The following is a 26,594-nucleotide window of genomic DNA, read 5'->3' as shown; positions in this document are numbered from 1 at the left end:
GCTATCGTCTGTGACCACAGCTTTTCACAAATTAACACATTTTAACTGATCATAGTCATCATTTTCCTTTTGATACTCAAATTGACTGATAAAATGGTTCAAGACTCACCTACACCTTCCCAGACCCAGACATGAATCAGTCATTTTTTTTAGGCATGTTATTTTCTTTAAGTGAAAAATAACATCAGACCCCAACTTTCAGGAATCAGGAGTGCATAGCATCGGCCTCGTGATGGTGGAGTAATATTGTTCCTTGGCCATTTCATTGAACAGAGCTAGAAAACACGTATTTCATTAAAATGGTTAGTTTATATTCATATTTCCAACTTAGTTCTCACATTACAGAATGCGTACCTGAATTTTATATTCTTCACCCAAATTATATTTCCTTTTTTTACATCATTCAATGAAACATTCAATTATCACTCTAAATAAAAATGGTGGAGTCTTAACAAAGTTACCGTAATCACTCATTTCTTTTATCTGGTGATAAAAGAAGCATAAAACAGTAATAGAAATAGTAATACTAACAGTAAAACTACTACATAACATTCAAATTTTCCTTTGCTTTTCTCTTAGAATGCATCTCACTAAGGATGTCCAGACCAACATTTTGCCACTCAGTAAGTCTTCATTTTGCATGCTTATGTGAGACTTACAAGTGTAGAGTCTGGTCCTTTTGTCTTGATCCATCTGAGGGCAATCAGTAAGCAGACAACGGACACTTCTGGATTCTTGGATGAAGTGGCGTTCAGCTTCTCCCTTTTTCCTCTTGAGAAACTAGGATTTTGTTTTTCAAATGCAAATTATCTCATCAATAGTTAATGACAGATAGGCTAGCTTCACCTTATCTTTTAAAAACAGATTTTTATATGGAAAGAAATGGACAATGTTCCAAAATTATTAGTGAAAAGGAAATGGTATCACTGGGTAAAACTGAAGTAATTCTAACCAATTAAAAGTAGGCTTAAAATCCAAACTATACAGCTATAGTTTTCCATGTCAGAGACATACTGCACAGGCACCTATACACATAATTTTCTCACTGCAATCATTCAACATACACTTGTGAGGACATAGGCAGTTATCCATCATTTAGCATAAAGGTATTTTCTAGCTTAACCTATGAATGAGCCCAAAGGAAGATTTCTAAAAGGAAGTTATTCACACCTGGTCCATTTCCTAGAAGAAAAAACGAAATAAACTGTTGAACCACAGTTCCAGGAGCTGCCTAACCATTAATGATACAGAACCGGGACTGATTTTCTTCATTTAATCGGACAGGTAAGTGACTAATGACTCGCCAGAGCAGCGGCAGTGCTCTGTCAGGGTCTGCCATAGAGGAGAGGGCACCAGCACTGGATGCATCGCTGGTGGCCTAGAGGGTAGCTCTGTGCTCGCCTTGCTTAGCCCTCGCTGTGCTCTCCCCTTGAGCTGCGTATTCAGTGAACAAGCTTGCTAAATGGTGGCTGTTATTAAATTAGGGAAACTCGGCCTGATTGCTTTTCTCATGCCTCCAGCCCCAAACGCCCAAAGCTGAGTTCAATGTACCTGCTTCTGTACCCAGAACACCCTGTGCTCACCTACAACTACATCACTTACTGTGCTGCGTGGTGAGTGCTGGGAATCATGTCTGTCACCCGCTCAACTGCATTTCCTTCATGTAATATTTTACCATTATAGAGGTCTCCAGAAAGTTTACCTTTTCAGCTGGGAGTTACTATGTTCCCTCTTTATTCATGTCAAACAGGCTTCTTAATGTTAGACTTAAATACCTCATGAAACCAGTCAACCCTGATTTATCTTACATAATAAAGGGTATTGTAAGTTTTTGTAGGTATATCCTAGAGAGCAACAGCTTGAAACTTATTCACAAATCTCTAAGTTCAATAGTCAAGTTTTCTGGAGAACTTTGCAATCCATTCACTAAGATCAAATAAACATCCATACCAGAGGTGAATTAAATGGTGTTAATGTCATTATACATTCTCTCCTTTTTTTGGCTGCATTAGGTCTTCTTTGCCCACTCGGGCTTTCTCTAGTTGTGGTGAGTGGGGGCTACTCTTCACTAAGGTGTGTGGGCTTCTCTTGTGGCGGAACACAAGCTCTAGGTGCACCAGCTTCAGTAGCTGTGGCCCACGGGCTTCCATAGTTGTGGCCCACGGGCTTAGTTGCCCTGCAGCATATGGGATCATCCCGGCCCTGGGATCGAACCCGTGTCCCCTGCATTGGTAGGCAGATCCTTAACCACTGGGCAACCAGGGAAGTCTTCTATACATTCTCTAAGGTAGAGATTCTCTTGTCTATTTGTGTATCTGCAATGTTTCAAGGTTCTTAATATATCATTCAGTAAATATATATTGAATAAGTTAAGTATATATGTAAAAATATATACCTCTTTTTAATCACCAATCCAGAATAGTTGTCCTTTAGTTACCTACCAGAGACCTCAGTTTGAAAGTGACTCCAATCTACCTTTTTAAAAAAGCCCACTGGACTTCCCTGGTAGCACAGTGGTTAAGAATCCACCTGCCAATACAGGGGACATGGGTTCAAGCCCTGGCCTAGGGAGATCTCACATGCCACAGAGCAATTAAGCCCATGCACCACAGCTACTGAGCCTGCGTGTTGCAACTACTAAAGCCTGCGCGCCAAGAACCCGTGCTCTGCAACAAGAGAAGCCATAGCAATAAGAAGACTGCGCACCACAACGAAGAATAGCCCCCGCTCACCACAACTAGAGAAAGCCCGTGAGCAGCAATGAAGACCCAAGGCAGCCAAAAATAAAAATAAATAAACCTTTAAAACATAAATAAAAGAGCCCACTGATATTTGAGATATGTTACCTAAAGACTACACGACTGTCATTTTCTATAGATTTGGTAAGCTTTATGTTAAATTCAGCTCTCAACAGAAGAACTTTTGCTGGATTATAACTAGCCATTACTAAAAGTTGACAAAAGAAAAACATCCACGAGAAAATTGTTCCTGCATTTTTTTTGGTAAAATCACTAATTGATTTTGGCCAATTTTCTAGAAAGTAAGCTCCACGAGGGTGGAGACTTTGCTGGTTTTAATATTTTGTATGCAGGGCCTTAAACAAGCATACACTGCAGGCCTAAATGAACATTTGATTTGTAGTGAACAAAGGAATGAATTCTATAATTCAGTGTCCTTTTTATAAAGAGCTACATAATAAATCCTTTTTAAGATTTATTACAGGAAAAAAGTTTGTCTTCCTGAAAAAACTTGTGTGCTTCTTTTCATCAGACATTAAGAACTGGTTTTCTTTGACTTCACTTCCAGGAAGAGCGAAGTGGGACGGTTCCAAGAATATCTTAATTGGTCTCTCTTTGTCTCTCCTCTTTCAAACCAATACTTTTATACTGCCACCGGAATCATCAATACCTTCTGATAAACCACAGCGTCACAAGATTAGATCCCATGCCCTGACCTATTTTTCCAGGATTAAAGCCCTAATCTATTTGTCCTTGTCCCCCCTCTTTCATGGTCTCATTTGCCTTTACCCCCATTTGCCCGGTATGTTTTGGCCATAACATTTTCTCATAGCCTCAACGCATCTTGCTTGTCTGCACCTCCATGACATTCCTGATGTTATTTCCTCCAGCTTACAGTGCCCTTTCCTCTCATTATTCCAGGTGTTAGTCCCCTTAATTCCCAGATCAAAGATCTCATTCTTTGATCTTGCACTGCCTGTGTTTGAATCAAGGTTATTTGACTTCTTTAAACCTTGGTTTCCCCATTGGCAATAAACGTAGTTTCATATCGGATAGGGTTGTTGTGAGGAGGCATATAAGTGCTCAATAAATATGAGCTCTTAGTATTAATAAAATTCCTCTATTTCCCTGAAATATATTTTTGCCATTCTTTATACCTTAACTTATGTACTTAGATTATGTACGCCTTAGGAACCACAGTCCTAGAGTAGAAACCATTTCAGAGTTCTCATGTTGACCTCCTCCCCACATAATCCACACCCTGGACAGACAATTGACATTAGTTTTGTTGGTGTTGTTATTCATCTGATATTTAACAGTCAATGTAGCCATTGCAATTTTCTGTTCTCCAAATTAGTTTAGGATGGTGACAGTTGTATCTTTTGTAAGTCTGTATGTGTATGACTCTGTGTAATATTTCTGCCATGAATTTGAATTTAGTATCTGCCAAATTAGTGTGTGGTTATATTTACAGACATAGGAGCTGCTCAATAAATGGTAGCACTGTGCATTATGTAATTTATGTTACATATAGTATCTTATTTGCATCTCACAATGATCCTATTAGGTAGGTGGTGGTATATCTATTGTAGCAGTATCCCTGTTATCAATATAACAAATACACTGATTTAACACAGAGGGCTATGCCATTAGAAGAGCATCTTGTAAGAAACCTAAATATGCTGAGATTTCTCTGAGTTTCTTATTCTCTTCCACAATAAAGCCATTAATTATTTTTTTCTCCCAAGATTGTTTCTGTTTATAAATCTACGTTTATGACTCTAAGTGGGTCTCTGTTTCAAGATCTATGTAATCTTTCTTGGTGGCCATTTTCTAACGTCATGTTACATCATCTGACATCTGATGTCAGAACCAATTTCAAAATCTTTTATAAATCCCTTTCTTTGTTCTTTTGGTATGGGGAAAATATGTAATGTGTATGGAAGAAAACATAAAATTTGAATGGGGTGCCTTTTTATACAATTAATTAATTTATTTATTTATTGGCTGAGTTGGGTCTTTGTTGCTGCACACGGGCTTTCTCTAGTTGTGGCGAGTGGGGGCTACTCTTCATTGCATGCATGGGCTTCTCATTGCGGTGGCTTCTCTTGTTGTGGAGCATAGGCTCTAGGCATGCGGGCTTCAGTAGTTGTGGCACATGGGCTCAATAGTTGCAGCTTGCGGGCTCCAGAGAGCAGGCTCAGTAGTTGTGGCGCACAGGCTTAGTTGCTCCACGGCATGTAGGATCTTCTTGGACTAGGGCTCAAACCCATGTCGCCTGCATCGGCAGGTGGATTCTTAACCACTGCACCACCAGGGAAGTCCCTGAATGGGAGTCTTATAGGAAATCTTTCTGATCACGAGCATGACAATTTACAAATTTGAGTAGGTGCTGTGTTCCTCACCAACCCAGCAAACCAATGAAGCAGATAGCTAATATTCTTAAACATTGTATAGTATGGGTCTTATCATGGACATTGTTTAATATTTTTCTATTTCAAGGATCTACAGAAAGTATATTCCTTCAGTTGGGAGGGGGCTATAAAATTCCCTTATTATTTATATTCAGCTCAAATATATCTCTCAGTATTACCTAAAGATCTTATAAGACCAGTCAACTTTAGTTTGTCACATAATACGTGATGTGCTATAAATTATTCTGGTTATATTTTGAATATATCCTGGATAAAGCCCGAATATTATTTATAAATCTCTAGTGAGGTTCAAGTGAGCAAGTTCCCTGGAGAACTTTACATTTTATTTGCTAAGATAAAAACACGTTAATTGAATGATGTTGATGTCATTAGACATTCTTAGGCACCCACAGTGAGATGCTGCACATATAAAGACATTATTCTGTCCCACAGCTTGCAGTCTAAAATTAGATACACACAGCAAGCCAGATAAACATAGACAGCACATTTTTTTAAGACCAAAAAGAAATGATGGGAGAGAAAAATGAGAGTGGTGAATCAAAAAGTCAAAGGGAATTGACACATTCTATCTTTTATCTTTTACTTGTAGCCTTAATTACCTCTATTGAAATGATCACATTGTTAAAGTCAAGGAGGGAGACTGTCTGATAGACTCTGAAGGGTGACAGAACACTAATGGGATTGCCATGGTATACTGTCCTTAGCTTTGGAGGTCCAGAAGCTCCTTTCATCCAGCGGCCCTGTTGTCCCTGCTTGCCTGACTCTGGGTACTGAAAGTCTACCTCCAAGCTCAGCACTGGAAATAAGCACCAAGCCAGTAGCCAGTGGAGTCTGGAAGTAGTGCACTGCAGCAAGCCATGTGGTCTGGACTTGAACACAGCCCTAGCTGCCCATGTGAACTTCAGGTTGAGATCTCCCTATTGACCCCCCTCCTGTGTGGTCAGTCTACAAGCCTGGCTGGTCTTCTCCCAGAAGTTAAGTTAAAAAAGAAAAAAGCACCTCCAGTGTGCCAGGCTTCATGCTCCATGATAGGAATACAGATAAATAGGACCGAGCTTCTCCTTTGGAGCTTACAAATTATTTGGGGAGACAGCTCAAGAACAGGCTGCTTTAATATAATGTGGTAAATATAGTGGCAGAGGGTGGTGTGGGTAAAGGCTAGAGGAAGGGTACCCAGCTCAATCTGGTGGTCAGGGGAGGTGACAGCAGACAGGGGATAGTCTGAGAGCAGGACAGCCAGGAGAGGTGCAGCACAGAAGCCAAGAGAGTGTGTTAAAAAGAGAGACACAGAGAGAGGAAAACAGAGTCAGATTCTCCAGGTACTGAACAAGATGCACTTGAAGAAAGTCCATTGGATTTGACGAAGAGAAGGATCACTGATGACTGTTGACGGCAGTTATTGGGGAGGTGGAGGTGTGAGAAGTCAGTGTAGTACTCATGTTGAGAAATTAAGGGAGGGCGAGAAGTGAAAATAAAAATCTTGGCTGTAAAAAGAGTAAATTAGAGAGGAGTATGTCATTAAGGGAAAGTTTGTCTTGACTTTTGATCAGAAAAACAGGTTTCTGATTAGAGAGAAGGGAGCTGGTTGAAGATAAAGAGGTGGGTGAATGATGGATCAAGGGAACAGGTTCTTAATTCCATTTCCAGATCCTACTCCTGTTTCCTCCTGAGATAGGCTCTGGGCTCCCTCTTCTGATTCGACTAGCTCCCTCCCCCCAGGGAAGGACTTTGCTTCTAGTCTCCCTTCTACAGACTCAGCTGTACCTCCCTAAAATATGACAGTGACACCCACTGAATGTCAAGAACCACAGCTGCATGGAAATCCTGACCAACTTGCTTCCCACAGTATTTACTGATCTACAAAGAACTGATATACCTTTCCAGTGATGAGAATACTTTTGTCTGCCATCTAGAGCACCTTTTCCTTTGTCCAGGTGCCCTGGTGGTTCAACTATTAACTGGATTTATTAATCGGGAGGTTGCTTGTTCAAAACGGATTATCACAGAGAGAAGTCTTTTGAGAGATATTTAATCCAGCCTCTGATGAAACCTGAAAGTAAGCTCTTTCTAGTGACTGGAGTACCCAAATCCACCTTAGAGAGTGCTTCCCAAACTCTTCCTGACAAAATTTTCTGGACTCCAAGCAGACCGTTTCCCCCCCATCTTTGTTATTTATAATGATGTTTTAGTGAGGTTCACCAGAAACTGCACCCTCATCTTTCTCTACCAGAGGTATAGATAATCTTAGTAATCATGCATGGTTTGTGGTAGTTTTTGCTCTTGGTGTAATCTAATTTCCAAGTTACTTGAGGTGACCTCCTTTCCCATTTCTTTTAATGAGTGCACCTCTACTTTTATCCCTGTTTGGTTTTTCATATTGTATCTGTTCAGTAATTTAATGATAACACTAAAATGAAGTCCTGTTTTCTTTTAAAATACAATAATGGAATTTCCATCCTCTTTTTTTTAAAGATAATAAATTTAGAATCTAATAGAAAATTGTCACAGCCAGATTAAACACTGGGACAGATGTTTATTACTCACTGTGATGCTTAAATTTATGTGATTACTAGAGAGCTCATCAGAAGCCTCTTGAGGACAGAAATTTGTGTCTGTCATGTATCTTCTTACATACAGATACATTTGGTAGGTATTCAATAAACATGTGGATGGCTTGATTTTAACCGCAGAGTTCTAATAGATTGAATGATGATTTGTCATCTAATAATAGAGGTGTCTTCCTAATGGCACAGCCCTCAGTCTTGTTCTTTTGCTTAATAAAGCACAAAAGGCAACATGTTTTCCAAAATATTATCCTCTTCCTACCAAGATAGGGGCAAAACAGCACTTATGTGGGATTCTGCAGGTTTAATTTGAATTAAATGAGAATAAAGTACCCAGTCTACACCTGGCAATGTATTTGATATGCATTAAAGTTTATTGAATTAAAGAATGAATTGAGCAATCATTCAACTTGGGACTGTTTCCTTAACAGTAAAATAAAATTATCACTACTTGCTCCACCTTCCACATAAGATTGCTGTAAATAACAAATGATAGGATGTTTATGCAAGTGCTTTACTACTTTAAAGTCATTCCTCTTAACTGGTATTTTTACTATCGATTCATTACAGCTAGCATTCCTACTAAAGCCCCCAACTAACTACAAAATTGTTTTAAACATTTTTAATACTGCGTTCAGACCATTTCTAATTTTGCCTGGCTGCAGGTCTGTGGTGCCATGTATGACTGTGACAGACTCATACTTTAAAGAGAAACACTTATTTTTCTGGAGTCCTGTTTTCAAGCTCAAAGGAATTTCTGGCAGAAATAGCACGAATCCGTGATTCCAACCTAGCACCTTAAGTGAACAGTGATCACGATCCTTTAAAAAGGGAAGCGGACAAAGACCCCCAAAATAGTTTTCCCCGATTAAAATCACTTTGACGAACGACAGCGCCCAGTGGGGAGACCGGGGAGAGTCTAGGGCTCGGAAACCAGAGCACCGGGAGTCCGAGGGCCCATCCCCTCCCCCCTCCTCTACTGGCAGCACCGCGGGGCGGCGACCGGGGTCCAGCGCCAGACGGTTGCGGGCTCCCCGAGCCGGCGGCCAGGACCCGCGGCCAGTTGGGGTCAGCGAGCGCCGCGGCCGTTGGGGACTCCAGCTCCCAGCAGGCACCGCTCCTGCGTCCGAGGCACGTGGCGGCGCTGCCCGCTGGGACTCGTAGTGCGGTCCGGTAGGAGACCCGGGGAGCCAGCGCCGGCCCCTTTCACCCACGTTTCGGAAGCTGGGCCTGGGAGGGATCACGTCGGCCCACTCGTGCGCGGCGTCCCTCGGGGACGGGGGCGACCGCAGCACGGCTGGCTGCGGCGGGAAGAGGCCCGGGTGGCCCCTGCACGTGGGCGGTGGTTAGCGCGGAGGAACCCGGAAGCCCCGCGCGCCGCCCACCGCCGCGGTGACGGGTTAACGCTTCTCCCGGGTGGAGGTGGGGCGGGGTGTGTGGGAGGAGGGGCCGTCCCACCAGACTCCTCCGAGAGCCGCCGCGAACCGGCCCTCCCTTCCCCCCACGGGCCCTGCGCCGCCCGGGCCCCGCCCCCCGGCCGCGGCGCGTGCGCAGGAGTCCCGCCCCTCCGCCCCAGCCCCACCCCCACAGCCGTAGCCGCCACCGCCTCTCCCTTCCTCTCTGCTCTTTCCTCCTCCTGTTTTCTCCTCCCTCCTCCCCCTCGCCTCCTTTTCTCCTCCTCCTCCGGCGCTGACGCTCGCGTAGGGCCCTGGCGTCAGACGCGCGGGGGCGGGGCGAGTGCGGCGGGGGGTATAAGTAGAGGGTGCAGGAGGCGGGGCTTCCCCTTCTCCCCGGCGGTTAGTGCTGAGAGTGCGGAGTGTGTGCTCCGGGCTCGGAACACACATTTATTATTAAAAAAATCCAAAAAAATCTAAAAAAATCTTTTAAAAAACCCAAAAAAAATTTACAAAAAATCCGCGTCTCCCCCGCCGGAGACTTTTATTTTTTTTTCTTCCTCTTTTATAAAATAACCCGGTGAAGCAGCCGAGACCGACCCGCCCGCCCGCCCGCCCGCGGCCCCGCAGCAGCTCCAAGAAGGAACCGAGAGACCGAGGCCTTCCCGCTGCCCGGACCCGACACCGCCACCCTCGCTCCCCAGCCGGCAGCCAGCAGCCAGGAGCCAGCGGCAGCGGATCGACCCCGTTCTGCGGCCGTTGAGTAGTTTTCGATTCCAGTTGATTTTTGTCCCTCTGCGCTTGCCCCCGCTCCCCTCCCCCCGGCTCCGGCCCCCGGCCCCAGCACTCGCCCTCCTCCTCTCACGGAAAGGTCGCGGCCTGTGGCCCTGCGGGCAGCCGTGCCGAGATGAACCCCAGCGCCCCCAGCTACCCCATGGCCTCGCTCTACGTGGGGGACCTACACCCCGACGTGACCGAGGCGATGCTCTATGAGAAGTTCAGCCCGGCCGGGCCCATCCTCTCCATCCGGGTCTGCAGGGACATGATCACCCGCCGCTCCTTGGGCTACGCGTATGTGAACTTCCAGCAGCCGGCAGACGGTGAGAGCCGAGCCGGGCGGGCGGGCGGGCGGCCATGAGGCTCAGGCGGCGGCGGCGGCGGCGGGCGGGCTAGGCCAGCAGGCCTGCGGGGAGGGGGCGGGAGGGCCTGTCATCCCCCACTCAGGGGGCCAACCGGACTAGGCTCGGACGCCGGGCCCCGGTTCCCCGTGTCCTCGCGGACCCGCGTTGCCGGCAGCCGCACGCCCCTCGCACGCCCGGCCACTTCCTCCTCTGCGACCATTTTCTCGGCCTCAGCCGCTCTCAAACTTTAGGGTGATGACGCGCCGGGAGGGTGGGTGAGGTTGGGTTCTCACACGGCGCTCCCGCCAGTAGTGGCGGGATTCTGGGGTGTCGAGCGCCGAGCCCCCTTCTCAGCTAAGAGGTGGAGGCGCTCCCACCACTCGAGGCTCTTGCCGGCGCCCCAGGACGGGGAGAAGTGCCGTTCGGTGCTCGAAAAATACCACGTGTTGAACCCTGTAACCTCACAGGCCCGAGGCCTGTTCCTGCTCCTGGCCCAATCGCCTGGGGGAGCCGCGGGGACGTAGAATAAAGTTAATATAGGGATCTGGTGGTGGTCATCAGGTTTCTGATTCCATTCTTAATAACTTGTAAGTGACTGATGGCTCTGGACGTGTAAATTACCAATGAGACGTGCGCTGGGGGTTTTCCTCTAGTTTAGACGTTTCACTCTAACAGCAGGTTAGAAGGGAGGAGATGTGGAAGATGACACTTGTGAAGGCGATCGTTTTCTCAGGCAGTTTAGATAGTTCTGATTTTTTTAATCAAATTAGTTTCGTAGTACTGGTAATTTTTTCGGAATATTTTTTTTTTCCCTTCTGGAATAGCTTCTATGGTTTTGAGGGATTTTACTTTAAAATGTCGTCATCAGTTTTGACTGTCAGATGTTACTTTTGAGTGTGGTATGGACTGGACCATTATACTTAAGTGGCATTGTAGTAGTGGTTTCCTTATTTTTAAAAAGCGGTCTAGAATATCCATACATGGTGGGGAATGATTGAGCACAAAGTAACAGATTAGAGTCAGCTTGAAATTTATGGGGCAAAAGATGAAGCTAACCTTATATTTTTAATGTAAAGTTAAATAGCTCACAAAAAATCCAAAACTTGGCAAACAAATATGTGGCCTGACGAGTTGCCAGGATTTTTCTTTATATCTGGATCAACTGACTTGCAAAAGTCATTTTCACTTAATTTTATAGTCCCACTTGTGCCCGTCTTTCCTTTGGCTACTTGAATATATGTGAAGTATTATAAAATATAAGGAATTTATTCTCAGTTTCGTAGGAAGGGCCTTAAAGGTGGAATTTAAACTTTAACAGATCTTAAGTTATTAGTGATCAGCTTTTCACTAGGTAATGTTCATACTGAGATTTTTAAGTAGGCAGGCTATTGAATGACACCAAGCCCAAAGTTGTAAAACTGCACTGCAGGATTTCTGCCCTTTTGCTCTGTAGGCAGTGACTCCAAATGCCACTCCATAATAGTTCTTCCCAACTCTGCTCAAGATTTATCACTGAATGGAAGATCAGGGAAGATAATTGGGGGCAAGGTAATCACAAACTGAAGAGATGATAGAGAAAATAACAAATTCCAGAGACCATGAAATGTAAACCTTGAAAGTGGTGGTGATTTCTAAATTTAACAATTTTAAATCAGAAAAAAAGAATTTTTAAAATTTCTTGGGATTTGGAAAGTTGAACTTCAGGTTACCATGGTTACAGTACACTGTGTATTATTCGACTGTATTGGTAGACCAGTACTGTAACTACTCAAAAGAAGGTAGCATTTTTCCATCTTCCATTTATTTAGTTTGTATAAATACAAGTTATTCTCTATCCAAATGTTACTGTCAGTGGTTTTCATTCTTTTTTTCTTACCTCTTATTTATTGCTACGTTGATGGACTTGTAGAGTAGCTTCTGAAAGTGACCAGTTTCCAATTTAACAGGAAGAAGTGACTCATTCAAAAGAAGCTCACGCAAAGTCAGCTAAAAAAACTAGGGGAGCTGAGTAGGTGTGGTCAATTGATAAATGAGCTGACAGCTGTTTGTCACTATCTTCTAGAAACTGAAACTTTCATTTATAGAAAGAAATGGCTGGAAAATTTGTCCTCTCACTAACTTTACAGTTAACACTACCATGGAATTTGTGAAAACTGGTGTTTCAGGTCTTAAAGTGGGCTGTGTGTTCCCCCTCTTTAGGGACTAGTCTTGCTACTTAAGGCTATATTTTTTCATTTAGAGTCTAAACTTCTTTAATAAGTATTTCTTTAATGGTACAGGTGCACATAATTTGATCCTTCATAGACTGAATTCACAGGGTAGATTTTGAAATTTTCTAGCACTATCCAGAAATAATCGATTAAACGTTAGTTTAGTAAATAAGTGATCTAAGATAAAATTGGCTTTACATATAAACAAAGCATTAATAGTGAATTGTGAATATTGTAGACCTGGTATTTCAAAAATTTTGTGCTATATCACTAAGTATGCCCAACTTCACATTAGTTTTTGAAGGCCTGATTCAAGCTTTCAGAATGTATAAAGCATTTCCTTTTTTGTTTTAAACGCGGCCATAGGAGGTTGTATCATGAATCATTGAAATTGCCCCAGTAAGTCAGGAACTTTTTGTTTTAAGAAACTGGACTAACTTTTGTATAATATTGACAGTGATAAGCAATGAAACAGTTTTGACAAGTAATAGGGAAGAAGTGAAAATGCTTGAAAATCCATAAGCTGCTCTGCTTGTGGATAGTCTACAGTTGTCTGTTATATTGCTTCTTAAGCAGATTGTGAAGGGGAATCTTGGTTTCACAGTTGACTAGGAACAAAAATTGCTTTTAAATTTCTTGGCAGTTAAAGGAAGAGATTGTTTCAGAAATACATTAGTTCTTAACTATACGTCATCCATTAACATGGGAAATTTGGGGTTTCCTGATATGTCATCTCTTTTTGTGTTGTGCAATTTAAATCTTGGCTGGTATGAGGTAAGGTCCAGCCATCTTGAAGTTTAAAGAGGTGGAGGGACCATGTGCCCAACCGTTCCCTCCACAATAGTTTATATAATTTTAAGTGGGCTATAAAAGTTTTGAAATAATATTTACTTTGAAAATGTCCTTCCTGCAGCGGAGCGTGCTTTGGACACCATGAATTTTGATGTTATAAAGGGCAAGCCAGTACGCATCATGTGGTCTCAGCGTGATCCATCACTTCGTAAAAGTGGAGTGGGCAACATATTCATTAAAAATTTGGACAAATCCATTGATAATAAAGCACTGTATGATACATTTTCTGCTTTTGGTAACATCCTTTCATGTAAGGTAAGCAAAAATGTGGCAAGTAAACATTTACAGTGTTTTAGCTAATTGTAGTTTATTCCTTAAGATAGCAGCGATGTTCCCTGTTAATGAATATCTTTATTTCCCAAATACCCAGGTTAGGTAGCTGACAAGTTACCTCTGAACACTGGAAAAATACTAAGTCAATAGCAAGAAATGAAAAATTGGTATACATTTTTCCCTAGGTGGTTTGTGATGAAAATGGTTCCAAGGGTTATGGATTTGTGCATTTTGAGACACAAGAAGCAGCTGAAAGAGCTATTGAAAAAATGAATGGGATGCTTCTAAATGATCGTAAAGTGTAAGTACAAATATTTAGTTAATCATACTTCAAATCTGTTTTTAATAGCTCAAATCAATTCATTCGTTTTATAAGTAATGTATTTGTGCTCTTAAAGAGATACAACTAGAGTGAAAATTAACCACATCTTGGTAGATTTTGTAAGTGTCTTTTCTCCACGTTCAGTGTAACATACAAATAATAGTGAATTAATACAACTGGTCAGCATTCTAACGAAAGAAAAAGGTATGCTGGAATATAAAACTTTTTCAAAATAAATGTATAGTTAAAAAACTAGAAATCCAGGCAGAAACTTAATCATAATTCCCAAGGTAGTAATTAGCCTATTTTCCATTCAAAGCTGAGGCTAAAATAATTTGCCTGTGTTTACATGCTGGTATGACAGATGAACTGGGATACAAACCCAGTGGTCTAAATTCAGAGCCCATGGTGACTCTTTACTTGGCCTTACTCTCACAGTTTATTGATGGAGTTTAAAGATTGTTATAATTGTTGTCTCAACACCTTTTGGCTCTCTTCTCCATGTAAAGATAAATTGGAATTAAACCAGAAGTCTTCATGATTAATCTTTTCTGAAATAAACTTGTTCTTAAAAGTTGCAAACTTTTAAAATAATGACACTGATAAAACCTCTATAAGACTGTTTCTGCTACAAGTTGTAAAAATACAGATTTTATGAGCCCAAAGAAAATACAAATCTCAGTGTTTTTTAATCCTCAGTGCCCATGGATTTTGCTTAATTATCTGGGCAAATTCAGCTGTAAGATCATATTGTAAGTGATCTGTGAGTTCCTGTTGCTATATAAACTGCAGTGATGGCACACAAATTGGGTTTGGTTCTTAACAGGTCAGCTGCATCACTCTTAAGGCTTGGTTCTCATAAATCTGCATCAAGTGGTGTGGTCAGCCCATACATGGAGGAGTTGTGCACATGGTATTACCTGTTTCTGTCAATTGCATGATCATGGAAAGGCTTTGTAATATGTAAAGAACCCTATATAAGTCTAAGAAAACCAGCAACTCCTCAGTGTGAACAATGTTTACAAAGGCTAGTTCTTAAAAACAGTACATCTTTAAATGTGAAAAATGTTTAGCGTCATTTGTATTCACAGGTGGAAATATCTTTTGCCTGTTAGCAATGCTTTAGAGGAAAAAAAAAAGAATGGCTACCACTGGTGGAGGTCTAGATTAAAGAACTTGATTTATTGCTGTTTTTTGAGTATAAAATGATACAACCCTTTTTGGAAAGCAGTTTGTAGGTATAAACTTATGGTTATTTATATATACCCTATGAACTGCCATGATTTCTGCAACTCTTTACTAGGAACAAATAACAAAGTTGCATAAAGCTGTGGCATTATTTACAAAAGCAGAAAGTTGTGCTGTCCATAAGGGAGTATTATGTTCCCACTGAGAACATTTATAAAACTAATTATGTGGAGAAGCACCACCATATGGCATGGGGAGGTATGGGGTGGGGCTAAGGGAATAAAATCATAGGTATCTCCTATGAAAAGAAATTGTGCTAGACTAAAGTTCTTAAACACAGAAAACAAAGATATAGTAAAAGTCAGTCATGATTTTGGGTGGGATTATGGGAGATGGTTTTGTACTTAGATGTATATTATAATATTCTTTAATGACACATGTACTATTATGTTAGGGAAAACCGAAATTTTTAAAACACATTTTGTTGATAATGCTGCGAAGAAATTTGTTCCAGGCTGTTGTGTGTTAGAATACAGAATTCAGTGGCTTAAATTTCTACTTTAGAAGATTGCAAAGTGCAAGAGCCATGTTGAAACAGCAATGATGAAAGCTTTTCTGTCTTTTCACTGGCGTGGTGCAGGCGTAATCCACTTGTTTTGTATTGCTAGACGTAATCTTCCTAACCCTATGTTAGCTAGACGGAAGGGAGAGGAGTATGAATAAAGAAAAATGTTCTTTTTTGTGATTATAGTTAAGAGGTTGGTTATATTTGATGCTTTCATTTTTTCACTTAAGGCCCTGTTTCTGTTTTATAGTGTGCTCTTTATTAGAGATTCTGAAATTATCAGTAACTATTACAGAATCAACCATCAGGTTTAATTAGCCTGAACTTCATAAAATAGAATCTAATTTTATAGTTCTTACATATTTCATTAGATTTGTTGGACGATTTAAGTCTCGTAAGGAACGAGAAGCAGAACTTGGAGCTAGGGCAAAAGAGTTCACCAATGTTTACATCAAGAATTTTGGAGAAGACATGGATGATGAGCGCCTTAAGGATCTCTTTGGCAAGTTTGGTAATGTGTCTGAATTAAATTTTTATACTCAGTTCTGAGTAATTGCTTGATGTTTTTGGCTGATATTTTATACTAAAAAAATGACTGGTATTTTAAAATAGTTATTTGGGTTAAGCTACTGATAGTCCATTATGCTAGCATATAAATAAAATTCTATCCAGTTTAAAGGTTAATAGCATGGTATTAGCACAGTAAGGTGTGACTGTAATTGGAACAGATTTTTAAAGGTTTTGCTATGTTAAGAAATCACGTTGGATTTATGCACTAACAGATCCCATCTCATCAGAGGCTTTGCATGTGACACAGCCAACTTACATTGGAATGTAGTCTTTAATTATGGGACAGGAAAGCTGGCCAGCTTTAGGATATTTGGCCAGTCTTAGCATCATGTTTGAGCAGTTTAAAATAATGACTTTAATAAGACATCCAGATTTTCTGGTGAAGTGTAACCAGTCTCACTTTAGATACTTGTGTGTAGCTGATCAGAAGATGAACTTTAAATTGTACTCTTGCAGATGATTTGCTTGTCCCTTATCTTTGCTTTCCTTTTTGTTTAACTTAAATAGTTGTCCCCTTTTTAAAAGCATTTCAAATCATAACGAATTAGGAAATCTAATACTTTACTATTGCCAAGCTGGCATGCCACTGAACCTGTAAACAGTCTGTCTGCACCCATACATCTTGCAGTCTCTGTGATCAGATGTGATTTTTAATCTTTTTTCCCCACCTACCTGAGATAATACCCACTTCAGTTAAGTCTATTTTTATTGTCTATTTTATTGAGGGGGTTGGTGGGGGGGATAAGTGTCTTCAGAAACATGTCACCTCCTCCAGGTGCTTCTGCTGTATCTTCCCAAAGGTCAAACCCTGTGTTTCTTCTACTCCCTGTTGAAAATCAAGTGGGCCAAGGCTTAAGTTATTAAAGAAAATCAAATTGTGTTAAAATAAAGTATCTGTTTTGTACTAATGCTAAGAATAAAACTTCATTATTTACAGTTGTCTGAAACCTACCTCCTTAAATGGAAGAAGTGTTTCAGGGAATGGTATTTACTTACCTTCTTGGTAGAAATAAAGGGTCTTTGAAGAGAATATTTAGTTCCTATGCCCATGGTGGGAGAGGGGGTGGTTAGAGGAGGAATAACTTTCTGGAGGCTTGGAATTTTTTTTAATCTCCATTTTTATATATTTTTTTTTCATGGCTTTGTGTATTGAAATTTGAAATGTGTAAACTAAATGTATGGAATATCTTTGAATCATTAAAAAAATTTTTTTTAGGACCTGCCTTAAGTGTGAAAGTAATGACTGATGAGAGTGGAAAATCCAAAGGTTTTGGATTTGTAAGCTTTGAAAGGCATGAAGATGCACAGAAAGTAAGACTTAAAATATGCTAATCAAAGGCAGTGTGGGTTTTCTGTGTTAGATGTGGGGGATATAAAGTTGAGTTGCTCTGCATTAAAATACACATACATACCAATAGCAACTCATCTTCACATGTATTGTTTTGAATTACTTGATTTTATATATTGAGAGTATAAATTGAAAACCTATATTTAGCTCTTATAGTGTACTATTTTCTTTATTGTTAAAAAATGGATTTATGTATTGCAAGTTAGTAATTAAAATATTGTGATCTTTGTAAGGCTGTGGATGAGATGAATGGAAAGGAGCTCAATGGAAAACAAATTTACGTTGGTCGGGCCCAGAAAAAAGTGGAACGGCAGACGGAACTTAAGCGCAAATTTGAACAGATGAAGCAAGATAGGATCACCAGATACCAGGTTCATTTTTTAATTGAACAAGCAAAAATAAGACAGATGAGGAAACCTATTTTATGTTCATGTCAGTTACTGCCAGGTAACTGGAGAGTTTGAGAGGGGAAAGGGAGAGGACACATGGGATAAGGTAATAGGAAGTATGCTTAAGTACCACTATGGGGTTTTTTTTTTCCTAAATTTTTTTTTTCTTTATTTTTTTAGGGTGTTAACCTTTATGTGAAAAATCTTGATGATGGCATTGATGATGAACGTCTCCGGAAAGAGTTTTCTCCATTTGGTACAATCACTAGTGCAAAGGTAAAGCGTATGATGCATGTTTTTTTAAGATTTGGGAAAATCCGTGCTCATTAGATATATGTATATACATTTCCTATTTCATACTGGAGTGTTTTTTTTTTTTAAATGGTCAAATAGTTTTTTCTCTTCTCTAAAAAAATGAATCATTTTTCAGAAAATGATATTTTTGCTTCATTACTTCAGAAACTTATAATCAGGTTTGAAGTGGCTGTTGTAGCTGAAGGTTTATTTTTGCAGATAATGAGGAAGGCTATATTTGATGACCATAGTGATCAATCGTCACATGATGCATTGTTCCATACTCTGTTAAACTAGTTATTTTACTGGTTAAAGAAGGCAATTTATTAGGAAACTATAATTGTAACTATTGGGCTAATCTATATTCACTTACACAGTTCACTCTGGGGGGGTCAAACTTAAAGCTTCCTAATAAGTAAAGGTAGTGATCATAGATGCTTTTACTTGAAATCAGAAATTAAGAAGTACAGTAGTAAGGTTCTAGTCTAAATTCTGGAATTTTGATGTAAGAATTTAGGTGTTTTTTCTGGTGTCCATGATCCAAGAATCCTTCTGTATTTAAAGTTTTGTGCTTATGTATTTTGGGGAGTGGGAAGAGTAAAACTTTAACCAGATTCTCAAAAGAGTACGGGAAAAATAAAACTGGCTGCTCTGGGCTGACTTGGCGGATCTTTCTACTCTGCAACCCATTGACCGAGGGAACGTTTATGATAGTGAGAATGTTAGGGGCACAGTAGATGAATGCAAGTGATGTAGTTGTCTTGTTTCATTCAGCCTGTGCTTTTTATAAGAGGATCTGGAGTGTGATTGTATCTATCTATTCCTGAGTGTTTTATCCTCAGTATGTTCCCTGAAAATCGTTTAAATTTAATATTGTGCATCAGTTTATTTTGAATGTATGAAGAAGCATGCATGTTTTACAAAAGAGGGTCTTTATTAAGTTCTTTTTAAAAAGTCCTTTGTGGATCATAGTATCACTGTTGGCAAGGTGGTGAAAAGTTTGGCAAGAATTTATTCTGGGAGAGGAGGTCATTATGTTAATTTGATAATGCTTGCTGAAAAAGCAAATTGATCAAGACAGAAGTGTAAAAAGTAAGAGGTGACCCCTCCAATTTGGTTGGCCTTCCCAGATAATTTTCCATGCTTGTATACTTCTTGTATACATATAAACAGTTTTTATAAAACAGAATCATAATATACATATTCTGAAATTTGTCTTTTTATTTAACAGATCTAGGTACAGATTTATTCAGGCTTTTTCTCATTTTTCACTAAGGGCTGAATATTCATGGTATAGGTGTACTGTAACTTATTCTACTGTGACTGTATTGTTGGACATTTGGGTTGCTTTGCATATTAACACTGTTAGACCCACCACTCCAATAAACATCATACATATACCAGTATTTCTGAAGTTCTGGAATTGAAATTTTTGGTTAGTGGGTGTGTATATTTAAAATTAATACAACTAAATTGTCCAAAAAAGGCTGAACAAAGTAAATTACTACTAGTCTTGTCAATTTAGTAGAAAGTGATATACATCTTTTTGAATGAGACATGCTTTTTATGCGTTTACTTGTTTAACCTATTTTTTTGCATATTTTTATACCGCATTGGTTATCTTTATTGATTAAGGAAAAATTTCATATCAGCCCTTTTATATTGCAAGCACTTTCTCCAAGTCTTCTACTTCGGACTTTGGAGGTCTTGTGTCATCTTAGATTTTCCCTGTAATTTTGCATTTTATGTTCAGATTTTTTTTCAATGGGATGTGAATAAGAGCTCTAAGTTGATTCATAATTACCCCATTTACCACGTACTAGATAGTGCAAAGTTCATCTTCTCCCCACTGTTTTAAAATGTAAGCTTTAACATACTAAGTTCCCATACTTGCATGGGTGTGTTTCTGGATTCTCTTTTTTGAGGTATAATTGACATAAAACATATTCAAATGTACAACATAATTGTTCAATATTTATATATACTGCAAAGTGACCCCCACAGTAAGTCTAGTTAACATTCATTAACCACAGTTAAAAAAATTTTTTTCTTGTAATGGTAACTTTAAAGATCTACTCAGCAACTTTCAGATGTATATAATACAGTATTAACTATAGTCCCCATGCTGTACATGGGGACTTACTTTATTATACCTGGGAATTTGTACTTTTTAGCCACCTTCACCCCTTTCCCCAAACCCCCTGCCTCTCTGGCAACCACCAATCTGTTTTCTGTATCCTTGAGCCCAGTTTTTTGTTTTGTTGTTTGTTTTGATTCTGCATTTATGTAAGATCATTGGACTGTTTTATTGCTGTTTAGCTTGTTCCTGTGCCACCAGCAAGGTGTTTAATGTCACTGTATAGCATGCTTATGTATATTGCAGGGCTACTGAGAAGTTCTTCACATCTCCTCTGCTCATTGCTTGTTTAAAAGATCTTTGGAGTCATTGTGAAGCATCCTGAATATTGTTTATACCCAAATATTTATGGCCCTATGGTCTTGATTGTGAAATTTTAATTTTCAGTTGTGGATATTATGAGATTCAACTGCTTCCTGCCCACCCCCCCCCCCCCCCCCCCCGCACTGCCCCGAAGAATAATAAAACATCTTGTCAACTCGAATTGCTAGAGTAGTCAAATTTTAATTGTGCATGTTTCTAGTGGTGCTAAAATTTAGTAGGCCTTGAATGTATTTAGAAATTAAACCTTAATAATGAAAATCTTAACAAAGGTGCTGTTGTACCTCCACCCCTTTACTTCTTTTGCTTGGCTGGGATAATGCATGCATGTAGTTTACCCTTAATATTTGGATATTAAGAAAAAAATTGTGGGAAAAATGATGAAGGCATTGACAGGGTTTGGTTAAATGTGAGTCTGTGGCTATAATTGATAGTCTGCTTTTTGTGCCTCTTCCTACCATTGCATTAATTGTGTGGTTTCTTCCATTTTCTTTTAATAGGTTATGATGGAGGGTGGTCGCAGCAAAGGTTTTGGTTTTGTATGTTTCTCCTCCCCAGAAGAAGCCACTAAAGCAGTTACAGAAATGAATGGTAGAATTGTGGCCACCAAGCCATTGTATGTAGCTTTAGCTCAGCGCAAAGAAGAGCGCCAGGCTCACCTCACTAACCAGTATATGCAGAGAATGGCAAGTGTAAGAGCTGTGCCCAACCCTGTAATCAACCCCTACCAGCCAGCACCTCCTTCAGGTTACTTCATGGCAGCTATCCCACAGGTAGGTTTTAGAAGAGAACAAACCTCATGAAGGTTTTACTGTTTGGTCATCTTTAATGTTTAAGATGAAAACATGAGATGTGAATTCTGATTGGATTTGAAAAATGCTTAGTGTGAGAGGACCTGCTAAATGTTTTGAGAGTGCATAACTAGTTGCATTATTTGCTTTTTTCTTTAACTGATGCACTTGCTTGCTTTCTACAGACTCAGAACCGTGCTGCATACTATCCTCCTAGCCAAATTGCTCAACTAAGACCAAGTCCTCGCTGGACTGCTCAGGGTGCCAGACCTCATCGTAAGCTTTTATTTGTTTTTTTAAGGTTGTGAAGTATTTGAACTAAACATAGATGAGGCAAATTAGCTGTTACATCCCAGTGGTATTAGCTGTTGCTTTTTGTAATTTATAGTTATGAGTGTTCGTTTTGGGGATCCTAGCATTTTGCTTTTAAAAAAGTATCATAAAATGCTTCACCATTCTTGTCTTATGAAGACAGTAATATCTATGCTGGTTTGATTTTCCTTTACAACAAGTTTGGGAATGCATCCAACTCCATTTCATATTTGGTTAGGCAGTAGTTTTAAAAGATCTTGTTGCATGTATGAGGACCAGGGTCCAGGCATTTTCAGCCTTGTCCTGTGGAATAGTGTTATTGCAGGAACACTTAGAATCAGGTTCATGTATCATGTTCCAGTATTAATAAGCACTTGTCCTTGTATGAATGAAAATTTTTTATTTATTGATGCTCTCATGTGATTTTTTTATTGATGCTCTGATGTGAGAAATGGCAGATAGCGTAAGCTTTTAAAAATGGTGTTTGTTTATATTTGGTCATCTGTAACCTTTTGTGCAAACCTCAGCTCTGAAAAACATGAACACTTGGTGAGTTTTTCCCAGTTAATGTGTGTTCATATCTTTAAATGTAGCATTCCAAAATATGCCCGGTGCTATCCGCCCAGCCGCTCCTAGACCACCGTTTAGTACTATGAGACCAGCTTCTTCACAGGTTCCACGAGTCATGTCGACACAGCGTGTTGGTGAGTCTTAACCCTTCCCGTAAAAATTGGTCTCCAATTTGAAATAGCAAGGTAAATACAATTTTTTTTTTTTTTTTTTTGTAGCTAACACATCAACACAGACAATGGGTCCACGTCCCGCAGCTGCTGCTGCTGCAGCTACTCCTGCTGTTCGCACCGTTCCACAGTATAAATATGCCGCGGGAGTTCGCAATCCTCAGCAACATCTTAATGCACAGCCACAAGTTACCATGCAGCAGGTGTGGATTTCGTGATTTCTTTATAAAGATGACAGTCCTTGATCACAAAGACATTGAAGACAGCTGTATGATGTATGAGAGCTTAAGCTATCTAGAACATCTTGTTGAGGTCCCACTAATTGGCAGTATGTAAAAGTGTCTTATATGTGCTATGCTCTAGGAGCTAGACAAGCATTCAGTGCAGTCCCCAATCCTGAATTACTTATGTGATTTGAGAGTTTTGTTTGGTGTAGTTGTGAGAAAGGGTGAAACGAAGTTTAGTTTGTGAGATTTGACTTCCCTTTTTTTTTTTTTTGAGCCTGGGACCAAAATTGTCGATCATAATAGAAGTATTATGGTTCCAAAGAATACTCCAGATAAAAAAGAAAATTCAGCATCCCCTGTGCTTGTAATACTTGAGCACTTAGGTGTTAATAGCTACCTTAGGCTGTATTTTTGATTCATTCAGCTTCTACTGATGTTTAGACTACAGTCCAGTTATTTTCCAGTGATGACTGTATTTGTACTTGCCATTACTTCTGTACTTTTTAAACTTAGCAATTTCCCCATTTTCTTTCTAGCCTGCTGTTCATGTACAAGGTCAGGAGCCTTTGACTGCTTCCATGTTGGCATCTGCCCCTCCTCAAGAGCAGAAGCAAATGTTGGGTAAGTACCTTTGTCTGACCTGGTCAGTTAGAAAATAGGAAGACACTTAGACCTCCTTTAGACCTAAAAGTAACAGCAAGGGTGGCAGGATCTGAATTGGCATGAATGATTAGGAAAGCACAATTTGTCTGCCTGACTTACTACAAGACTGGAAAGCTATTAAAATGGTGCCTTTGATGGATAGGGTCATGAACCTCACCACACATTTATAAGAAGGAATTTGAACCAAATGAATATAATAGTAGCATAACTTCATTTCATCTGTTTTTTGGTAAACTGATACTGCCAAGAATTAATTGCCTTGTGGTAGATGTTAATATGTTTTATACCAGTCTTCTCATGAAAGATGCTAAAATGGTGGATTATGGGTTACCATTTATTTGCTATATACAAAAGGTTCTTAAACCCCAGTTTTAATATGGTAGGTCCTTTAAAAGTTTTTTTTTTTGATTGAAGGAGTTTTTGAATGTTTTTGTTCCTAGGTGAACGGCTCTTTCCTCTAATTCAAGCCATGCACCCTACTCTTGCTGGTAAAATCACTGGCATGTTGTTGGAGATTGATAATTCAGAACTTCTTCATATGCTTGAGTCTCCAGAGTCTCTCCGTTCTAAAGTAAATTATCATTTATCTAGCAGCTTCTTATACAACATATCCCAGGATGTTTTGTAGGAACTTAATTTTGTAGAAAATTTTTAAGTGCTTTATACAAGTCATGCATAATTCTTAGAGCTTTATAAATATTAATTGAAAATTCTAATAATAGTCTATGGGGGTGTTTTCCCTATTTTATAGATGGGGAAACTGAAGCATAGAGAGGTTGAATAATTTGCCCAGTGCTCGCAAAGCAGCTAATGGATGGCAGAGCTTGGTTTCAAGTCCAGCCACTGTAACTCCAGCGTCTGTGGTCTTAACTGTGCTGCATCTTTATTGGAGAAAGTGATATTTCTCAACTTTGGGGGATTTTTGATGGGGCGAGGGTAAGAAATGCAAGAGGTTCATAATTCTAGAACAGTGCTGGAATGGAACCCAAAAGATACAGAATGTTTTTTGATAACAGTTGTTTCCACTTTCATCTGAGGAAGGGAATTTGCCTTTGGTGGACATTTATGTGTTGTCAATTTGAAATTTTCTAATTATCATTTTTCAGAACTGGTTTGTTTTCCTTTTTTCAGGTTGATGAAGCTGTAGCTGTACTACAAGCCCACCAAGCAAAAGAGGCTGCCCAGAAAGCAGTTAACAGTGCCACTGGGGTTCCAACTGTTTAAAGTGAGCCTGCCCCGTGTTTGTTTTCTTATTCTGTTTTAACAGTTTGAGCGTATTTTGAAACATTAGCAAAACCTCATTTTACCATTAATCCAAATGCATTGCTAATTTTTCAAAGAGAAGTAGAGATACAGAGAAATTAAAGGAAACTTTACCTGTTACCCTAGTGTTGACTTGAATTTTTAAGATCAGAGCCCTTTCGAACATTGTATGTAGCAACTTGTATTAAATGGCTATAACAGGGATTGGGCCTGTGTAGCTATTCTCGGGGGACTTCATAGCTTAATACATTTAATTGAGTGACAGCCATGACAGTTGCCTTTTGGCCTCTGCTATTCCCTTTCATTACCCCCAAGAAATGGAGTGATGTAGCTGTGGAGCCAGGGATGGGCAAAGCTTTTCGGTAAAATAGGAAATAGATGGGGCTTTGTGGGCCATGTTACGTGTGGAAGCTACTCTGCTCAACTTGTTGCAGTGTGAGAGCAGCCACAGACAACACGAGTGGGTGTGGCTGTGGTCCAGTAGAGCTTTACAGAAACAGCCTGTAAACAGGCTGAATTTGGCCGAGGGCTTTAATACTGACGAGTGCCAATACTGGTCCTCTTATTTGTTCTGTTAAAATAGTTGACATATAACATTGTACAAATTTAAGGTGTATAACATGTTAATTAAATACATTTATATATTGTAATATGACTGCCATTGTAGCTAGAATTAGCACCTCTGTCACTTAGGTAAAGATACTTTCTTTTTAGTGGTTGGAATCATTAAATTCTGTTTCTTAAATTTGATGATTATAATCTTTTTTTCCTCCCACATTTACAGATGATCAGGGACCATGAAAAGAAACTCATGCTTCACCGAAGAAAAATACCTAAACATCGAAAAACTTAAATATTATGGAAAAAAAACATTGCAAAATATAAAATAAATAAAAAAAGGAAAGGAAACTTTGAACCTTATGTACGGAGCAAATGCCAGGTCTAGCAAACATAATGCTAGTCCTAGATTACTTATTGATTTAAAAACAACAAAAAAACACAAAAAAATAGTAAAATATAAAAACAAATTAATGTTTTATAGACCCTTGGAAAAAGAATTTTCAGCAAAGTACAAAAATTTAAAGCATTCCTTTCTTTAATTTTGTAATTCTTTACTGTGGAATAGCTCAGAATGTCATTTCTGTTTTAAATAACAGAATTGATAACTGAGCAAAGAAACGTAATTTGGATTATAAAATTCTTGCTTTAATAAAAATTCCTTAAACAGTGCACAGTGATGTTATGCTGTTTTATTTCTCTTTGTAATTGGCTTGGGTAAAAAGGTGATAAGCTGAAATTTGCGTAAGAACCTTTCATGAGAAAAGGTACTAACATTTTCCAAAGGTTTCTTAGTTTTATGAAAGAGAGACATAAGACAATTCCTGTAATGTATTTTATGAATTTAGATTTCCATGTGAGTTCTTAAATCCAGGCATATATTTGTTAAATGACCTTCACATCTTTTGAGATGATGCCAGTCAGTATATGACTGTTAAGGTTTCTAGGCTGGCAGATAACTCGCTTCAGCTCTCATTTATGTGATGTAAGACAGTAACAACTACTGTATTTGTTGGATAGGAGGGTGTAGATAATATAGAAATTAAGTGTACAAAACTTAGGATTCGTTTTAAGCCTTTTCAAAAAAAAATTTTATTTTTTATTTATTGGCTGTGTTGGGTCTTCATTGCCGTGTGCAGGCTTTCTCTAGTTGCGGCGAGCGGGGGCTGCTCTTCGTTAAGTTGCGCGGGCTTCTCATTGCTGTGGCTTCTCTTGTTGTAGAGCACAAGCTGCAGGCTCAGTAGTTGTGGCTCGCAGGCTTTAGAGCACAGGCTCAGTAGTTGTGGTGCACGAGCTTAGCTGCTCCGCGGCATGTGGGA

The 26,594-nt window shown here is 39.6% G+C and overlaps 1 protein-coding gene across 3 annotated transcripts; it reads left to right on the top strand.

Annotated features, from left to right (window-relative positions):
• Positions 1 to 9,510: 9,510 nt before the first annotated feature.
• PABPC1 (poly(A) binding protein cytoplasmic 1) lies at positions 9,511 to 25,947 on the top strand. 3 transcript variants are annotated; one of them, XM_057734781.1, is made up of 15 exons: positions 9,511 to 10,231; positions 13,376 to 13,569; positions 13,773 to 13,888; positions 16,034 to 16,164; positions 17,449 to 17,543; positions 17,814 to 17,951; positions 18,150 to 18,245; positions 21,222 to 21,494; positions 21,698 to 21,788; positions 22,418 to 22,528; positions 22,613 to 22,767; positions 23,328 to 23,412; positions 23,895 to 24,025; positions 24,586 to 24,679; positions 25,502 to 25,947. In XM_057734781.1, the coding sequence occupies exons 1-14, from the start codon at positions 10,039 to 10,041 to the stop codon at positions 24,676 to 24,678; spliced, it is 1,902 nt and encodes a 633-aa protein (XP_057590764.1). In that variant the 5' UTR covers positions 9,511 to 10,038; the 3' UTR covers position 24,679; positions 25,502 to 25,947. The 3 variants fall into 3 exon arrangements, 2 of the variants coding, with proteins under 2 accessions (XP_057590764.1, XP_057590763.1); XM_057734780.1 differs by having other exon boundaries at positions 16,034 to 16,173; XR_009053703.1 differs by lacking the exon at positions 23,895 to 24,025 and having other exon boundaries at positions 16,034 to 16,173.
• The last annotated feature ends 647 nt before the right edge of the window (positions 25,948 to 26,594 follow it).

The sequence above is a fragment of the Hippopotamus amphibius genome, chromosome 5 (genome assembly GCF_030028045.1).
Source record: "Hippopotamus amphibius kiboko isolate mHipAmp2 chromosome 5, mHipAmp2.hap2, whole genome shotgun sequence".
NCBI lineage: Eukaryota > Metazoa > Chordata > Mammalia > Artiodactyla > Hippopotamidae > Hippopotamus > Hippopotamus amphibius.
Note: the sequence above shows the minus strand (reverse complement) of the source record. Positions and strands in the feature narration are given on the sequence as shown.

Excerpts from the sequence above, each read along its gene's own strand:
- PABPC1 (XM_057734780.1), top strand. The coding sequence starts at position 10,039 with ATGAACCCCAGCGCCCCCAGCTACCCCATGGCCTCGCTCTACGTGGGG. Across the intron at positions 18,246-21,221 it reads GTACAATCACTAGTGCAAAG|GTTATGATGGAGGGTGGTCG; the intron begins GTAAAGCGTATG and ends TTCTTTTAATAG. Across the intron at positions 22,529-22,612 it reads CATGTCGACACAGCGTGTTG|CTAACACATCAACACAGACA; the intron begins GTGAGTCTTAAC and ends TTTTTTTTGTAG.